This window comes from Octopus bimaculoides, chromosome 2, assembly GCF_046866305.1.
Source record: "Octopus bimaculoides isolate indiv1 chromosome 2, ASM4686630v1, whole genome shotgun sequence".
NCBI classification, from domain to species: Eukaryota; Metazoa; Mollusca; class Cephalopoda; order Octopoda; family Octopodidae; genus Octopus; species Octopus bimaculoides.
This window is the reverse complement of record NC_142929.1, coordinates 130376500-130394883: the sequence shown is the minus strand read 5'-3', so window position 1 is coordinate 130394883 and position 18384 is coordinate 130376500. Positions and strand designations below refer to the sequence as shown.

General features: G+C 31.6%; 1 protein-coding gene across 1 annotated transcript in view; it reads left to right on the top strand.

Moving 5' to 3' along the window:
* LOC106877301 (uncharacterized) overlaps positions 1-18384 on the top strand; it is a 449889-nt gene that overhangs the window by 102223 nt on the left and 329282 nt on the right. The window contains exons 70-78 of the mRNA XM_089338059.1: positions 230-447; positions 1695-1857; positions 2852-3069; positions 3741-4439; positions 5777-5930; positions 6695-6909; positions 7256-7567; positions 8965-10545; positions 14259-17639. Coding sequence (XP_089194185.1) covers positions 230-447; positions 1695-1857; positions 2852-3069; positions 3741-4439; positions 5777-5930; positions 6695-6909; positions 7256-7567; positions 8965-10545; positions 14259-17639 — 6941 coding nt within the window. The remainder of the gene's footprint in view (positions 1-229; positions 448-1694; positions 1858-2851; positions 3070-3740; positions 4440-5776; positions 5931-6694; positions 6910-7255; positions 7568-8964; positions 10546-14258; positions 17640-18384) is intronic.

Genomic DNA, 18384 nt, shown 5'->3' with positions numbered 1-18384 from the left:
AATTGTAATTATATATTGTGATGAAATAGTATTTAGTCATATTTGTTAATATATAATCTAAATTATTTAAAAGATACCATTACTATTATTATTCACTTGGAATTTTATTATTGTTTTATTTTGAGTATCAGTTACTCTTATTTATGCTTTTTTTTTGTTGCTCCATAGTATGTGATTTGGTGTGAAATGCATAAAAAAACTTAAACTATAATTTTAAAAATAATTTCAGACTTGAAGCTCAGGTTGAGGCTTATCCACCACCATTGGTGAAATGGTATGTCAATGGTGTTGAAATCCTACCATCAGATCATTACCAGATGTTCCAAGAAGGAGATACTGTTGTCTTGATCATCATTCATGTTGATGAAAAGGATATTGGAGAGTATGTCCTGAGAGTTGGAAATGAGCTTGGTGAAATCACATGCAGGACAACCATTACTTTTGATGGTTAGTATTGGTTTTACTTCAGTAATAATGTCATTAAAATTAGTGGCAAGTATCTGTGGTAAAAGACATTAGATTGTATTGGTAGCAAAAATCACTTGCCTTCATATCATGATGTCTACAACAGTCTTGACATTTCTGTCCATTGAAGAGGGAAACCTGGAGTGGCAGTTTTTATACAGGAAGTGCTAGAAGAGTAAAAACATTTGATAACTAATAGTTAGTCTAACATTTTGTGAGCCAGAGAGCTTAAGATTCTATGGAGAACTAAGACAACAGTTATTCCTGTGGTAATTTGTGCACTTGATACAACATCCAAAATGGTACCTAAAAAACTGAATGAAATTGGAATTGCAGCTCACATTATCAACCAGCCTATATTCTGCAAGAATTCTAAGAAAGATTCTTGAGATTTGAGGAGAACAGTCATTATTCCTGCTAATTAAATTAGCATGTACTAACTTACTAATAATAATAACGACGATTAATTTTAAAAGAATCTTCTAATTTTCTTATGTTTTCAAAATATGGCACCCTAGTCATAACACCAACTTGAACTTCTAACTTGTTGTCTCTTGAGGTCTCTGGGTGAGACTTGGAGTCAACTTGTACAAGTACAAAGCAAAAACATAATAATAATAATAATAATAATAAAACATGGAATATTTTCAAACTTAAAATACATCTTACAGAATAAAACAATAAAAAAAAGTATACAACTGACAATAAGTATTTTCAACTCCATAAATACTGTTAACTTTTTTTTGTTTTATATTTATAAATTTCTAATTCTATTCTATAAATACTACAATGCTATAAGTTGCAGTGGAACATGATTTAAAATTCCTAACATGTAAGAATTCAGAACAGCCTGTTTGTTAGGATCAAGAATCTTCAGAAAAGTGCAGGATATGACTTGCTATCCAACAGAATGAACTGGCATAACCCCAACGACTGAGAGATAAAAACAACAGCAACAACAACTAATAATAATAATAATAATAATAATAATAATAATCATATATATATATATATATATATATACGTAGCATATTACATCTGTTTCTCCATGTTTGTATGGATTAAATGAGTTTTCTTCTGTTTAATGCTTTGCCACAATACTTAGTCATTTTCTTGAGGCCTACCACTTCTTTGAAATAGCTGTTGGTATTTTATTTTTGTTACGCTCAATTAAAACTTCACAACAATGAATCTAACAAAGTGCAACTGTTATTTCTTATTTTTTTCAGAAAAGCAAAAGGTTGTGCAAATACCAGATGAACCTGATTCCGTTACCATTAAAATGATTGAGAAAGAAGAAAAGACTATTACAACTGAAATCAGGGAAATAAGGCCTATTTTTGTTGAGCCTATTCAACCTGAGGTGTTCGTCCGAGAAAGAGGAATTGCAAGGTAAAGTTTTACTAAAACCTTTACTGTTGTTTTAAATAATAATATTATACTGGTCTAAAGGCAGGGAGCTGGCAGAAACATTAGTAGGCCAGGCGAAATGCTTAGCAGTATTTCGTTTGCCTTTATGTTCTGACTTCAAATTCTGCCGAAGTCGACTTTGCTTTTCATCCTTTTGGGGTTGATAAATTAAATACCAGTTGCGTACTGGGGTCCATCTAATTGACTGGTCTAGTCTGCAACCTAATTCCTTATAACAGTCTACAGTTTGAACATATAAGCAGATATTTCATCTTAATCTTGAACACATTGCATTTCCTGGTGGCCACTTAGAGTAAGGGAGATAATAATTTCTACATAGTATTTGGAAGGATTAGAAGATGCATAGAATATATGTATAGTTAATTTTTTTTTACTTATTCGTTATGAAGATAATAAAATTTCTAGTCTTAGGTAGTTATGTATAACACCATTTCATTTCTATTAGAAATTGTCAACATTAAAAAAAAAAATGAGATAAATAAATCAAACAAATTATTTCCTCCTAAATGATTTGCTTATTTTAACTGAAAGCATCATAGACTCATATCTATCTGAGCATAATTTTCATTCATTTTCTTATTTTCTAATAACCCTCTTTACGTTTGCTTTTAAATTAAAATGTGAAGCTAATATCTAAATTAGATGTTAACTATTAGAAGGCTCTGATTTCATGTTATGCTTATTAACTGTAAGCCCTTGATGTTTAGACTCAAAAGGAAAAATATTCAAATCTAGTTTCTTTTATTTTGTAAAATCATAAAATAATATTTTATTATTATAGATAGATTTATATTCCATGTTAATACTTGTATTAAGCTTTTCCTGAATTAGCCTCAGTTCTTTCCAATTGTGTGTGTAGGTATTGGTATGTGTATATATATAATATATATGTATATATATTTATTTATATTTATATAAATGTATATGTATATGTTTTCATTATTTTATCTTGCAGACTTGAATGTTCAGTAGATGCTCATCCCCCTCCTTTGATTACTTGGTATATCAATGGAATGGAAATCAAGCCTTCTCCACATTATGAAATCTTTTACGAATCTGGTAAAAGTTTGCTGATCATTATTGATGTTGGACCAGAAGATACTGGTGAATATACATGCAGAGCAGTTTCAGAATTAGGTGAAGCTGTGTGCAGTACTACCTTATATGTCCAAGGTAATATTTGTCTTTTCATATCATCAATGGTTTTAATTGTATATTTTACATTCATTTTTGAATGCTAGCATGGGTTTTAGTGGAATACATATAACTGTTTCCATAGATCGATGACCTTTGTGTCATTAACTCTTACCTGGTTTCAAAGTAAGGGAATTTTCATGCCAATCATCTTTGAAAGCACAGAGCTTGTGGATGATTTGTTGACTGGGATTGTTGTTAGAAACACCAATACCCAATTTCCTAAAGTGGGACTGAACTTGAAACCATTTGATTGCAAATCAAATTTCTGGCAGTCATGCTTGTACTTGTCAACACTTGTTTAATATTCAACTGTAGCATAGCATGCTACCTAGTGCATGCCCAGTGTGGTAGCCACATTGGTTATGCTCTTCTTTAAATGTAACATACCTTCAATGTATGTTTTGCCTCCTCCATCCAAAGTGGCTGCTATGCGTGGTCCACATACCCCACACATCTCATGCTAAACCATTGACATTTACTATTAAAAATCTGACTTTACTATTGTAAATAAGACATTGGAAAGTGATCTACTTTTATACTTGAATAAATATTCAAAATGCCTTATTTAATGCAATCATTACCAATTACATAGAAATAAAAGAGAAAAATGTTTAGCTATAACTAATGTTATGTTGCTTATCTTACAGAACCTGCTGCAGAAATGTCACCACCTCCTGAAACAGAAGAGGAACCTCCTGTAGAGGACTTTATGCCACCAAACTTTATAAAAGACTTAGAAACAATGGATGTGGTCGATGGCCAAGAAATAAAAATGATATGCAAAGTTGTTGGAAAACCAGTTCCTCATGTTTCTTGGTTCCATAATGGGACTAATATTGATAACAATGATGAATATGTCATTTCATACAACCCAGAGACAGGAGATATTTGTCTCCATATCGTGGAAGCTCTTCCAGAAGATCGAGGAGATTATGTTTGCATGGCTATCAATCAATATGGACAAGCAGCTACATCTGCTCGACTGACAGTTCATGAACCAAAGAAAGAAGAAGTCATTATTCCTGTTCAGAAGAAAGATCAGAAAGCCAAACCAGCTGCTATTCCTCCTGAATTTGTGGAACCTTTGCAACCACAAACTGTTCAAGATGGTTCTCAAGTTGTATTGACTTGCAGAATGAATGCTTATCCTGAACCCAAAATTACTTGGTATAAAGACTCAATTGAGATTGTACCAAATAATGATTTCCAGATAACATTTGAAATAGAAACTGGTAGATGTAAGTTGATTATTACTGAAGTCTATCCAGAAGATGCAGGAGAATATACTTGCCATGCCAGAAACATTTATGGAGAATCTGTTACTTCCACAACTGTTATTGTTGAAAGTGAGTAATATAGTTATTTTGTTTTATAGGATACATTTTAAATTCTCACCTTCATTTAATATTATTTTGATCATATTAGGATGATATCAATAATGCTAAAAGAATAAGAATAATAAGATTATTTTCATGAAACAAGAACTGAGTTAAATTTAGTTGATAATTTCAACAGATTTCTTTTCATAATGCTGTGTGTAAATATTCATAGTGTATGTACACACCTGGTAAAGCAACAGCATTAATGTTTTGTTCAGAGAATCATCTCTGAGAGAGAAGTTTCTCTGAGACAAAATATTACAACTGGCACCCTTCCACAGTTGTATATATATGTTATGAACATTATACATGTCATTATTTTAATCTAATACTGTTTCTAGGGCATCTATTAATTTGATAAATTTTTAAATCTAAAATTCAACAAAACTGAGATTTTGGCTTTAATCAGTATCTTTCTATTTTTTTAAAAAATAGAAATATTTTATAAAATGAATTAATTTAAAAGGATTTTTAGAAATTGGTAGTTAATATCTTATTATGAATTTTCATCTTGGTACAAGGCCACAAATTTGAAGGGAAGTTGTATAGTTTTAATCACATGAGATGTTTAGAAATTTGTTGACAATATACTATTATAATTTTTCTCAGTGGTACAAGGCCAGAAATTTAAAGGGGAATTGTATAGTTTTTAGTCACCTGTGTTTGATTAGTACCCTGTTATATCAACTCGAGAAAAACAACAAGTTAAGTTTAGCCCAATCAAATTGAAACCCAGAAATTGAGACCAAACTAATTTCTGGAAGATGTTTAGTCTGGTACTCTTATCATGACTCTTAAGCTGATATATCATAACAGTTACTACGACCAACAACATTTGGTTTTTGACTTTTCACTATAAATGAATTCTAGTGACTTTAGTATCAAGTAAATAACAAAATAGGTCAGTTAGCAGAAATGGTTGAGCAATAGATTAAATAATTTGTCTGTATTTAAGTTCATCTTCTATGATTTGATTTGAAATCTTGTAAGGGTTGACTACCTTCAGTACATCTGAGATTGTTTAGTACCAGACTTACTTGGTCTGATCTAACTGAATCCTCCCCTATCCCATAAGTTAGCAGCTTTATCACAGTGAAATAAACTGATATTAAATTAATAATGCATTTTTTTAATTAGATGAAATAATCCCAGATAAATTACTGTACTCTTCACTTAGTATCTTTGCTCAGTCAGCCTTTGAATAAACTGATCAAGTAAATATTTGCATTTAATTTGTTTATACACAAATATGCAAAAACCAGCCCGTTTGCATTGCTATATATTTACCTTTAAATATTTTTCAGCTTCAATAACAACAACTGAGACCACAACAAAATCTATGACAACCATTCCTCTTGATGAAAGCATCAAATTAGTTGATGAACATTACATTACTTCTATTCAGATGTCACCTCATTATATTGAACCAACTGAGGTTTATCATGGAAAACCTGTCAGGTAATTATCCTAAATTATACATAGAAAATGTTCATCATTTTATTCTAATTTTGGTTATTAGAATTGTGAACCAGAAAAGTTTCAATAAATAATAAGGAACCATTTTTTCTTAAGTAATTGTAAAATGAAAGTTGTTTAGAAATGTCGAAATCATCATCATAATCATCATTGGTCAGATGAGACTACATTAGGGCAGAGTTTTCTATGGCTGGATGTCCTTTCTGGCTCCAATCTTCACCTGTTTATAAACAAGATAATAGTTTTCTAGTTTACTGAAAAATGAACAGACTGGACACATTTTCATGACTAACTGGAAACAAACAGCACTATTTGCATCCCTCTTTTGCTTACAAAGATCACACATATATATTAAATTTCTGAGCAAATATATAGCTGAGTTAATAGAAATACACTAAAATGATGATGATGAGGTGGATTAGGATTAGACTTCTATAGGTTAGGCAGTTGCTTTTTTTTCTTTCTTTATATATCACATATAGTATCATATTTGTTTATATTTATATTTAATATATAGAAATGTATTCTTTGAAAAGTCTCAATTTAATAAATAAATAGATATTTTAAATTTCATTTCATTGTAGATTTAATTCTATTTATAGAGCTAAGTTTTATTTATAGAACTAAGCATTAAAGAGCTAATCTTTTTACAAATTTTGTTAATAAAGTAACTATCTTTGTCTTTTTATACACCTTTAAATCTATTTAATTTAATTTCAATATGATTCTTTCTATTTTTATCTCAGACTAATATGCCAGTTGACTGGAGAACCCAATGTCTCCTGGTATATCAATGAGGTTGAGGTTCGACCGACACCTAACAGGAAAATGTTTATTGAACATAATACATCAATATTATTGATTGTAAATGCAACATATGAAGATACTGGAGAATACATTTGCCGTATGGAAAATAAAGAAGGTGTATCAATAAGTAGAGCATCTATCAATGTGATGAAACGTAAGTATGATGTATATTTTTTAGCACATAAAGTTAAAAGTTGCAAATGTTTGAGATTAAATCTTTAAATTCTACTGGTTATCTGATAAATTTAATGATAACATAATAGTTCCCAGTTGCAGCATTTTAGAATTGACATCATATAAAATTCCTTTGCTTTGTAAGTATAGTTTATAATTATAATTTCAATATAAACTCACTATGATGTTATATGAGTTAATAATGAAGCATAATAATAGAGTAATATTTACACAGGAAACCATAAAAGTTATGAAAATATTTTGATTAAAGTACATCTTTTTAAATAAGATTTTACTGAGTTTCAATTTATATGTATTTAATTTAGAAATTGAAGCACCACTTACTGAGCCAGCAGCTCCTGAATTCACAGAATTACTTCAGCCATATACTGTTCATGATGGCGATAGAGCAGAATTTAGAGTGCGTTTCACTGGCCAACCTTTGCCAAAAATAACATGGTTTTATGATGGTAAAGTTATAACATCCACCAATGATATACAAATTACTGTAGATTATGAACGAAAAGAAAGTATTCTCATTATTGTGGAAGTATTCCCTGAAGATGAAGGAGAATACACTTGTTCTGCATCAAATGAGTATGGTGAGACAATAACAACATGCAAACTGACAGTCACATGTAAGTTTACTTTTTACAAAGATCTTTATAAAATTGTTTTGGTGTCATTTTCCATTTATTTTATTTAATATACTAACAAATTTTATTAATTCATTATCATTATTGAATTCCCATTATCATTATTGAATTATTTCATTAGATATAAACCCACTTTTCATTGGATTAGAGGTGTAGTTGATCCAATTGACTTCCGTATTACCAGGATTTATTTTATTGTCATCTGGGATGAAAGGTAAAGTTGATTCTGTTGAGAGCTGAATTTAGAACACAAAGAAAACAGTGAAGCATTTAACCCTTTAGCCTTCAGATTACTCTGCCAAATGTAATGCTTAATTTATTCACATCATTTTGTAGTAATAGTGTGTTATCTTGTAGCTTCAAGATTTCAATGATGTGATAGTTTATTTTTAAAATGATGTTGTAAGATAGGTGTGAGAGGTTGGATCCAACTAGTTTGAACATAAAACAGTTATAATATTAGGGCTGGATAAAGGGCCAGTTTAAATGCAAAAGGGTTAATCTGTTTGCTCAACTATTTCTGTGACTTAGTAATGCTTCATTCATAAATATAAAGATAGAATACAAGTAAGTTAAAATTATGAAAAGACAGAAAATATACTTTGAAAATGTTTAGAAAAATGTTTTATATAAATGTTCTTATAATCAAGGAAATATATGATTAGACAGTGCGTGTGTTTCCATAATATTATGCTTTTTTAAATCTTTAATCTTTTACTTGTTTTAGTCATTAGACTGCAGCAATCTTTGAATTTTAATAATCTGTTTTAGGCTCTCTTGGAATTTTTACTATTTACAAATGGGAAATAGATAAAGGATACTGAAAAAGCTATTGGATATAAGTGTTTTAATAGCCTGAAGTGTATCATTTGTATCCCACTGACTTTGTACTGAATTTATCAACAGAATGAGTGGAAGACTTAGATTTTCAAAACTGAGTTAAAATAGCTGCTTTGCTTATGTTAGTAAACTTACTGTAAGTGAAATCTCTAATCCATGAGGTTTATGTGAAAAAAACGTCTATGTCAAGAAGATAAATAATCAAATGATATATTTTAATTGGATTGACCAAAAATATTTTTTTAAATTGCAAGAATTGCAATTTATACTAACATACCTCTATTTAAGATAACTTGATAATGACACAATCAAATCAATAAATACGTTAAATAACATTCCATTTTTTCACGAATTCTCTTGTGTGAATATTTTCAAATTACTTTCCATCTGTGTTTATATTTACTAATCATTTATTTCATATTTCGTCATTTGCTAATCATATCCATTTATCTGCGAAAGATAATCACTGTTAGTTTCTTGTGGTGGTCAAACATTAATTTACATACATTTAAATATTTTTGCGTTTTAATTCATTTCAGCTTCATCTGGTAGTGAAGCTATTGAATCTGATGAAACACATAAACAAACCATTATAGTTGATCAGCCGCAAATAGTAGAATTACCTGATGAAACTGTCTATCAAGAACATGTAGAGTTTCAATGTGATGATCGAAGAGAATCTGAAACTGACCTATTTTATGATGCACCTGAGGAAGTTACTCAGACAGAGGAAATTAGAACAATATCTACAACAACTTCTTATTTTGAACAGACCGAAGAAGTTCCAGCTGATGTAAAAGCTACTGAAAAACATACTACTACTTTAACAGTAGATCAAAAAGAAAAATCTACACCTGTAGAGTTACGATTCCAAGTTAGTGAACCCGTGACTGAAACTAGAACTGAAATTCATGAATCAACTCACATAACTTCCGAAGAAATTCCTGCTAAGGACGATGTAGTTATTGAACGTGAAAACATCCATAAAGAAACAATTGAAATACTTCATAAAGAACAACCTGAAAGTGAACCTGCAGTTCTTTCACAGAAAGAAATACAGCCAGTTCTTCAACCTCAAAGAATTGAAGTTGAAGTTAAGGAGCATGTTATGAAAATGAAGTCACCTGAGGTTCAAGTAGTTCTGCTCCCTGATACAGTTGATGCACCAGTTTCAGAAGCAGTTGAAATACCTGCACAAACTGATGTACCACTTGAAGTTGTAGAAATACCTGCACAAACTGATGTACCAGTTGTAAAAGCAGTTGAAATACTTGCACAAGCTGATGTGCTAGTTGGAGAAGCAGTTGAAATACCTACACAAACTGATGTACCAGCTGTAGAAGCAGTTGAAATACCTGCACAAACTGATGTACCAGTTGAAGTTGTAGAAATACCTGCACAAACTGATGTACCAGTTGTAAAAGCAGTTGAAATACTTGCACAAGCTGATGTGCTAGTTGGAGAAGCAGTCGAAATACCTACACAAACTGATGTACCAGCTGTAGAAGCAGTTGAAATACCTGCACAAACTGATGTACCAGTTGAAGTTGTTGAAATGCCTGCACAAACTGATGTACCAGTTGTAGAAATTGTCGAAATACCTGCTCAAACTGATGCACCAGTTGTAGAAGTAGTCGAAATACATGCACAAATTGATAAACCAGTAGTTGTAGAAGTAGCTGAAATACCTGCGCAAACAGTAGATATGGTTTCAGTTTCTCGTGAAACAATTGTTTTGAAAAAAGAGGAACAGCCAGTAGTTGAAGAGGTCATAAAGGAAGAAATAACAGAGAAAGAGAAACCAGTTGAAAAAGAAGTTGTTGAGAAAGCTGGTAAAGCACCAATATTTACTTGGCATTTGACATCATTGAAAGTTATGGATGGTGAAGAAGTAAAATTTTACTGTGAAATCGATGGTCAGCCAATGCCAGAAATAGTGTGGTACCACGAGGAAGTACCTATTTCCGAAAACCAAGATTTCAAATCTATATACAATAAGGAAACTGGAAGTTGTTCTTTACTGATTTCTGAAGTATTCCCACAAGATGCTGGTGAATATAAATGTGAAGCAACCAATGCTCTAGGTACTGCTGTTAGTAGAGCGTATTTGGAAATAGAATGTAAGTGATAATTGTTGCAGGTTTAGAAGCATCATAGATTTAGTTTCTGCCTTCGTTACTTGTCTTGTTCTAATCGTTAGAAGCATAATGCATAAAACTGCTAATGAAACTACAACATATTATTATGCTTCTGCTATTGACAGCCATGATCATGTTGAGTATTTGCTTGAGTATTTGCCTCGAAAAGTTACATGTTCTTAGTATAAATATTTAGATTTGAAATCTTTTTATTTATTACATTTAAAAGGATTTTCAAAAGTTTCGCATCTCTTATTAGCATCATTTATCATCTGTCATCTATTAACCACAATTATTCGTCAGTGTAAGTAAACAATTCTGTTGCATTCATTTTTACTAACATTTATTTCTTTACAGGCATTTTTATTTCATTGTCATTATGTAATTAAATATTGAAGCTTTGTTAATTTCTATGTCTGTGCATGAAATAATGTAAAATAAATTAAATCTCATGCTTAAAAAAATTAATTAAATGGAATGCTCTTAAAAACTCCTCAAACTAAAAGTTTTTCTTAATATTACAAGCTTTCATTTATTTAGGGATTTAATTTAAATTCAGGTCGTAGTCATGTTTAACAGTTTATAGCTCTTTTGAATGTTGTACTGCTAAGAGTTTTTGGTTCACAAAATCAATCATAGAAAACTGATACTTTTACCTTAGTTTCGCTTGCTGCAATGAAAACTAATGAAGAATTGTGTAACTGATCTTACACAACAAAGAATACAAATAAAGTTTATATGTATATTTAATTTTGTAATCTTATTAAGCGATCAGATGAGTTATGATAGTGAACAAAAAGAAACTAGTTAACATAGCTCAGTTGCATTTACTTCAAGGCTGGCATATGCACTCGTTCAGATTTAATCACTATCTTTCCTTCTAGAGTACTGAGTGCAAATATTTCTTAGAATTTAGTTTGGAAGTAGGTGCAAGCTGCAAAGTATTCCATTAATAGTACTCATTACTTACTTCAAATCTTACCTCTCAAATCTAGTTAAGTATCCTACTATCCTATCATTTTTCTACTCAGCTAAAATATCATCATGTGTTTTTTTACACTTGTTTTTATGTCTTGAGGACATTTACTCTCCATCTTACTGAAATTATTCTTCACATTAGTCTCCTTCTTCTAATGGCTCACTAGAATATTGGTTATTCTTTAAAAACAAAGATATTTTTTAGCCAATAAGTGTCTGGAGAAAATATCCCACTAAAAATAAAAAGCAGGCTTTCACAGATGTGCTCTAGCCCTGACCAATTGGTGTACTGTATCCTCTTTCTGCTTTTTCAGTTTCTACTATAACGGCTTCTGTTCTTTGGAGCTGACTGTGTTTATACCATTTCTACTCAGATATTCCCAACCCGCTCGCCTTTCCTCTTTCCATCACCCTTGTGATAACACCCCTCCCCATCCTTGTGCCTCCAGGGTCTCCTCTAATTACTATGCTCTGTCATTCCTTTCCAAGGCATCAGCTTTCTGGAATTTCTTCCCTGTTCATATCTTTCCCACTGACCTAGAGGAACATTAAGGGTCTACAAGGACCATGGGCACTAGTCCTTCCTCCAGATTCAGCAAATGAGAAGACATGTCTTTCATACACATCTCCCAATTTCTATGAAATATGGCCTTCTAATCTCTAATGTTTAACTTCCCCTAATTTCATTTATACATTCTAATTCCACATAAAGCATATCTTCCACTTTACTGGGTCCTCCTCTTTGCTATTCTTAAAACTAGATGGACATTCATTTTTAGATGGTGCCTTGCATCTCTTCTAGTTTACTTGTCTTCATACTTCAGGGTTATGGTATCAAGGAACTTGTGATAATTCTTGTAATATGTGGTTCTACTTGCAATAGTGATCTCAAAGTCTTGTTGTTATCCCCTCCTCCCCCCAAAAAATAAATTACATTTAAGATCTTGCATTTAAACTTTAATTTTAATCTTCAGCCACAACAAGCTATACCATATCTGCAAAATGTTAGATTTACTTTCAAGTGCAAATATGTCTAATCAGTGAAATGAATACCTGAAAGATAAATTAAATGCTTGTGTTAAGAAATAATGCAAATGATACGATGATAAAATTTTAAAAGTATCTCTTTTATCACTCTGAAACACTGAGCTTCTCATCTAATCTTTCCTTTAAATATTTGAAGCCGTCTACTTTTTAAATATTTATTATCTTGAGGTGTGAAACAAAGTATCTGTGTTACTATTAATTCTAAGAAATATTTATCTTTTTCATCAATAGTCAATCATTCTTGCTTACAACATTTATAACATGATGAAAACAATGTTAAATCATAATTTGTAATGACACTGAGTTTCAATGCCCATTATTATAGTAGACAAATTCCTCATCTCACATATTTTCAGTCCTTTTCTTTTGTGAATGTCAGTGAAACAAAATTGTTCTCTTTCTGATCTATATATCTTGGTGACTTAGTACATATGTAGATATTTGCATGAATGTGCACATGCATGCATAAACACACACACACATTCACAATATGGTACACACTCATATACCACAAATCAACAATGAAATGTTTAGTGGTGACTTTGTCATTGTTTTTCTTCCCCATGTAGTTTACAAATAAAATTGAATAATTAGAATGGTTAAAGCAAAGTAGATAACATAAATATTTTAGAATAAATATGAAATGTATATTGTGTATTGAGTATGCATACATGGATGTATTAATTGAAAATAAAGTTTAATCTGTCATGTTAAACTTTAAGCCAATGCAGTTGATATTTCATAATCATCCTTATCATCATTATCGTTTAATATCCTTCTTCCATTCTGGCATGGGTTGGACGGTTTGATAGGAGTTAGCCAGCAGGAGCCTGCACCAAGCTTCTGTGTCTGGTTTTGTAATTACTTCAAAGAGAATCTCAACATGAAATCTCATGAAAATCTACATCTGAAGAGAATGTAGTGAATAGAAATAGAAACTTAGAAATTATTAATTAAAAAGAAGCTTTCATGGAAAAGAAAACATAAGCAAAACAAAATTTATTGATTTTACAAATTATGTAACTGTAAAAATTTAATGAAAACTACTGTTAATGCTTACAAGTGATAGAATAATTTCATTTTAATGGTAAATTATGTTTATGAACTGCTTACAAATTTCTTAAATAACTGAGTTTATAAACTTATTAAAAAAAAGAAATAAAGTGGTATAGAATACATTACTATACATATAAATTTTATCAAATTTCTTTTAATATTTCTTTGAGCTTTCATTGTATAGTTTTCATTTGTGATTTAATCACTCAGCTACTATTTTTTTTTTTTGCTCATTCATTATTCATCCTTGATGTTTAATCATAATTTTTTTTTTTTGCATGACAAAATGAACAGCTTCTCATCTATTAACTTGCATTGTAAATTTTATCTCTATGTTGATTAGTAAGCTTTTGGAATGTCTTATGAATTTTATTTCAATATGAAACAACAACAAAAATGTGTAACTGAAAATGAATAATTTAATTATTTATTTATTTATCTATTTATATATTTTGTATTTTAAAGTTGTAATTTTACAGAAATTTTCTTAATTAGCTGTACAAATAATTGATTGATTAATCATTAGCTGGTGAAAAATTACAAACTTCATAGTTTCAGTATATGTAGGTAAAAATGAGTTCATAAGTCTAATCTCTTTATTTTCAATATTGCAGCATATGAATATATTCCTGATAGTGAAGAAGCTTCATCACAGGAAGCTCCATCTCCAAGACCAGTGTTGGAAGAAACTGAATTGAAGCAATTGTCTTATGAAGAAGTTAAGAAATTGATTCAAGAAGAGACTTCAGTTGCTGAAGTTTCTACTGAATTGCCAGGAACTAGTGTAGTTGAAAAGCAATATCACACTGCTAAAACCGTGGAGATGGTTCTGACTGGTGAAGCAGAATCAACTACTGATATTAGTCAGAAGCAAATTGCTGAGTTCCAGGTCACATCACAAATAATTAAAGATAGTATTCAAAAAGCTGACATAGAATCACCAATCAGTGCTAGAGCAGCTTCCCAGATACAAATCCCAGATCAAAGTCAGTTGAGTGAATTGCAGTCAGTTTCAGAAGAACAAGTCAAATCTGAATCAGTCATTTCTGTTTCACAGCAACATGAAGCAGGATTTGCCACTGAAACGAAAGTTGTTGAAAAGGTTGAAGACTTGGAGCAACCTCAAATATTTGACTTTGAACAGAAAATAGAGACACCTGTAACAAGGGATATTGTTCAAGTTGAAGAGAAAGTTGAACAACTGCTTGCAGAAGAAAGCAAAGTATCTCTTGAAACGGTGAGTGTTGATCAACCACAAGTATTTCATATTGTTAGCAGTACCGAAGAACAAACAACCATTGAAAGTGTACCTGGAGTTACCAAAGAAGCTGAAAAACGACAACCAACAGTTGCAAAATCTGTCACTATGAAAGAAGTCACTGAAGAATCTATAGTTACTGAGTTACATGAACTTCCAGAAGCAACAACTGACATAGAAGAAATCACTCTGGATATCCATAAAGTTGAAGAGAAACATGCCAAGGAAAGTAAAGTACTTGTTGAAATGGAAAGTCTAGAGCAACCAGAAGTTGTAAGTATTGATGGTAAAGTTCAAGAACAAACACATATTCAGAAAATAGTATCTGTTACCAAAGAGGCTGAAAAACAACAACCAACAGTCGCTAAGTCTGCTGTTATCAAGGAGGTCACTGAAGGATCAGTTGTGACAGAGTTGCAAGAATTTCCTGAAGAAACAACTGATGTACAAGAAATCACTTTGGATATCCATAAGGTTGAAGAGAAATATGCCAAAGAAACTAAAGTATCTGTGGAAATGGAAAGTTTTGAACAACCTGAAGTTTTTGCTATTGATGGCAAAGTTGAAGAACAAACAAATGTTGCAAGTATTCCTGGTGTTACTTTTGAAGTTGAGAAACAACAACCAACAGTTGCTAAGTCTGTTGTTATGAAAGAACTAACAGAAGAATCTGTAGTGACACAATTACATGAACTTCCCGAAGAAACAACTGAAATGGAAGAAATAACTTTGGATGTTCGTACAGTTGAAGAGAAACATGCCAAAGAAAGTATAGTAGCTGTTGGACTGGAAAGAGTTGAGCAGCCAGAGGTATTTGATATTGATAGTAAAGTTCAAGAACAAACAACTTCTTCTGAAGTACAAGTAATTGCTGAAACATCTGCAATTGATTCGCCTGTTATTTCTAAATCAACACTCCTTTCAGAAGATGTTCCTGAAAATGTTGTAACACATGTTAAGGAACTAGATCAGGAAACAACCTTAGGACAGGAAATTGTTTCTATTGTTCATGAAACAGATCAACTTTTACCGAAAGAAACTAAAGTTGATATTGAAACTGTTGCTATTGAGCATCCAGATGTATTTAGTATCAGTGAAAGTGTTGAAGAAAAGACAACTGTTCAAGAAATTGATAAGGTTATTACTGAAACTATTGAGAAACACTTACCAACTGCTGCTAAAACTGTTGCTATGCAAGAACTTATTGACGAGGCAACTGCAAGTGATGTTCAAGAAGAAGTAGAAGAAAAAACTGTTCCTGATGAAGTTTCATCCATACGTGAACAATACATGCAAAATCTCCCTGTTGAAAGTAAAGCAGCTGTAGAAATAGAATTGATAGAACACCCAGAGATATTGAATCTTCCAGAAAAAACAGAATATAAGCCTAGTACTCAAGAAATTAAGCAAGTTACAACCAAACCTGAGAAAACATATCCTACTTCAGCAAAAGCTTTTGCTTTAGAGGAAATGACAGAACATGCAACTACAATGGATCTTGAAGAAGCTCCTGTAGAGACTTTGAAGAGTGAAGGTGTAACCAGCTTCCAAATACAGTATGAACAGAGAGTAGAAAGGGAAACTCAAGCTGCACCTGATGAATCTATAATTGAAGTGCCAGAAGTTGTAAATGTTGCTGAAAAAGTGGAGCAAAAACTTAGTAGTGCTGAAATGAAAGTAGTAAAAGAAATGGCTGAAAAATCAATGCCAATCATGAGCAAATCTGTTACACTAGAAGAATTTACTGAATCATCTTCAATAATATCATTGGATGAAGAAACTTCATCTCAACCAGTTGTTGAGGAAGTGACAGCTCCTGAAGAGACTACTGGTCATATTTCTCCTAAAACAGCAAAGAGTGTTGTTCTTGAAGAGATATTTGAAATTCCTGAAGTCAAGCAACTGGAGGAAAATAAAACTGAAAGTATGGAAAAACCTTCTAGTGTACAAGATTTAGATGTGAAATATAAACCATCTGATGCCTTCCTTACTCAAACAGTGCCACTTGAAGAAGTTGTTGAGGAACTTAAAACATATGAGTTAACACGTGAAGTTGAAAAGCAAACAGATGAAAGAGAGGTATCACCTCTAAGTAATGTCTGTGCTCCCTTAGCTCCTTCTGAAAGTAAGGCAGATGTCACTGAAGAATTACTTGAACCATCTGTAATTGATAATGTGAAACAACAAGATACAATGAACTTGAGTGTTATTGGTGTTGAGTTGGATACTCAATCCGTGAAAACACAACCAATCACTGAAACCACTACTCGCTCTGTTGTAGAAGCTTTTGAACAACCAAATTTGACTGAAGTCACACTTCCATCGACTGAAACAGCTATAGCTAAAGATATGCCAATTGAAACTTTGCAAGCTCAATATGAAGAGGTACCTGAGATTTTGGAAACATTTGTTGAAAACCTTGTAACTGAAGTAATTTCAGAAACTGTGGAAGAAAGTAAGATGCCTTCATTTGAAGTCAGCTTAAAAGATATTACCGTTGTTGAAAATCATGTTCTCCATATGGAAGTATTTGTCAGTGGAACACCTATGCCAGAAGTGAAATGGTATTTGAATCAAGTCGAACTTGCTCCTTCACCAGGCGTTCATATCAGACAAGAAGGTTATCGTTCTGAATACATCGTTGAAGAAGTGTTTCCTGAAGATCAAGGTTTATATTCTGTTATTGCAACTAATGAATTTGGCACAGTGACTTCATCAGCTTACATTACTGTATTGTGTAAGTACCAATGCTTTATATTATTTCTATTCTTTGTGAATGAACCATATTTGCCAAAATAATTTCTTGTAATTCTTTATAGGTAATCACATAAAATAGTTATAAAGTCTCATCTGGTGTCTCAAAATATTTTCACTTGCAGAACATTCTCTGATCAGGGAATACATAAGAACATTGAATAATCAAAAACTACTTCATAAATTTTAAGAATATATTTTATAATTGTCATGCAATTAGCTGAAAATAATAACAATGATAGTAATAATAATAACAATAATTATATCTTAATAACATCACCCCCTCCCTAAATGTAATTATGATATTTTTATAACTTGAAATTCAAACACTATATCATAGAAATGGAAAAGGTTATGATACGGCTTTAGCAGTATTAATGAAATGACTTCACCTGAAACTCACCCCCATATAGTAGATCCTTACTTGTTTTATCCCTTGCTTGTCAATACACACCAGCAATGGCAATTCATTACATGGACACAATGGCACAAATTTTTAAGGAAGAGGTTCAATGGATTGAATCAATCTCAACACAAGCCCATTATTTAGTTTATCAAATTCTTGAGAGGTGAAATGTTTAAATCAGTCCTGGGGAGAAATTGAACCTCATGTATTGGTTTCTTCTTCTTGACACTATTGTCCTTTATAAAAGAAAATGGCCTTAATCTGGAATTGAATCCACATTATACATCTGACTTATCAGAAGCTTATCTCTTGCTTCATAACA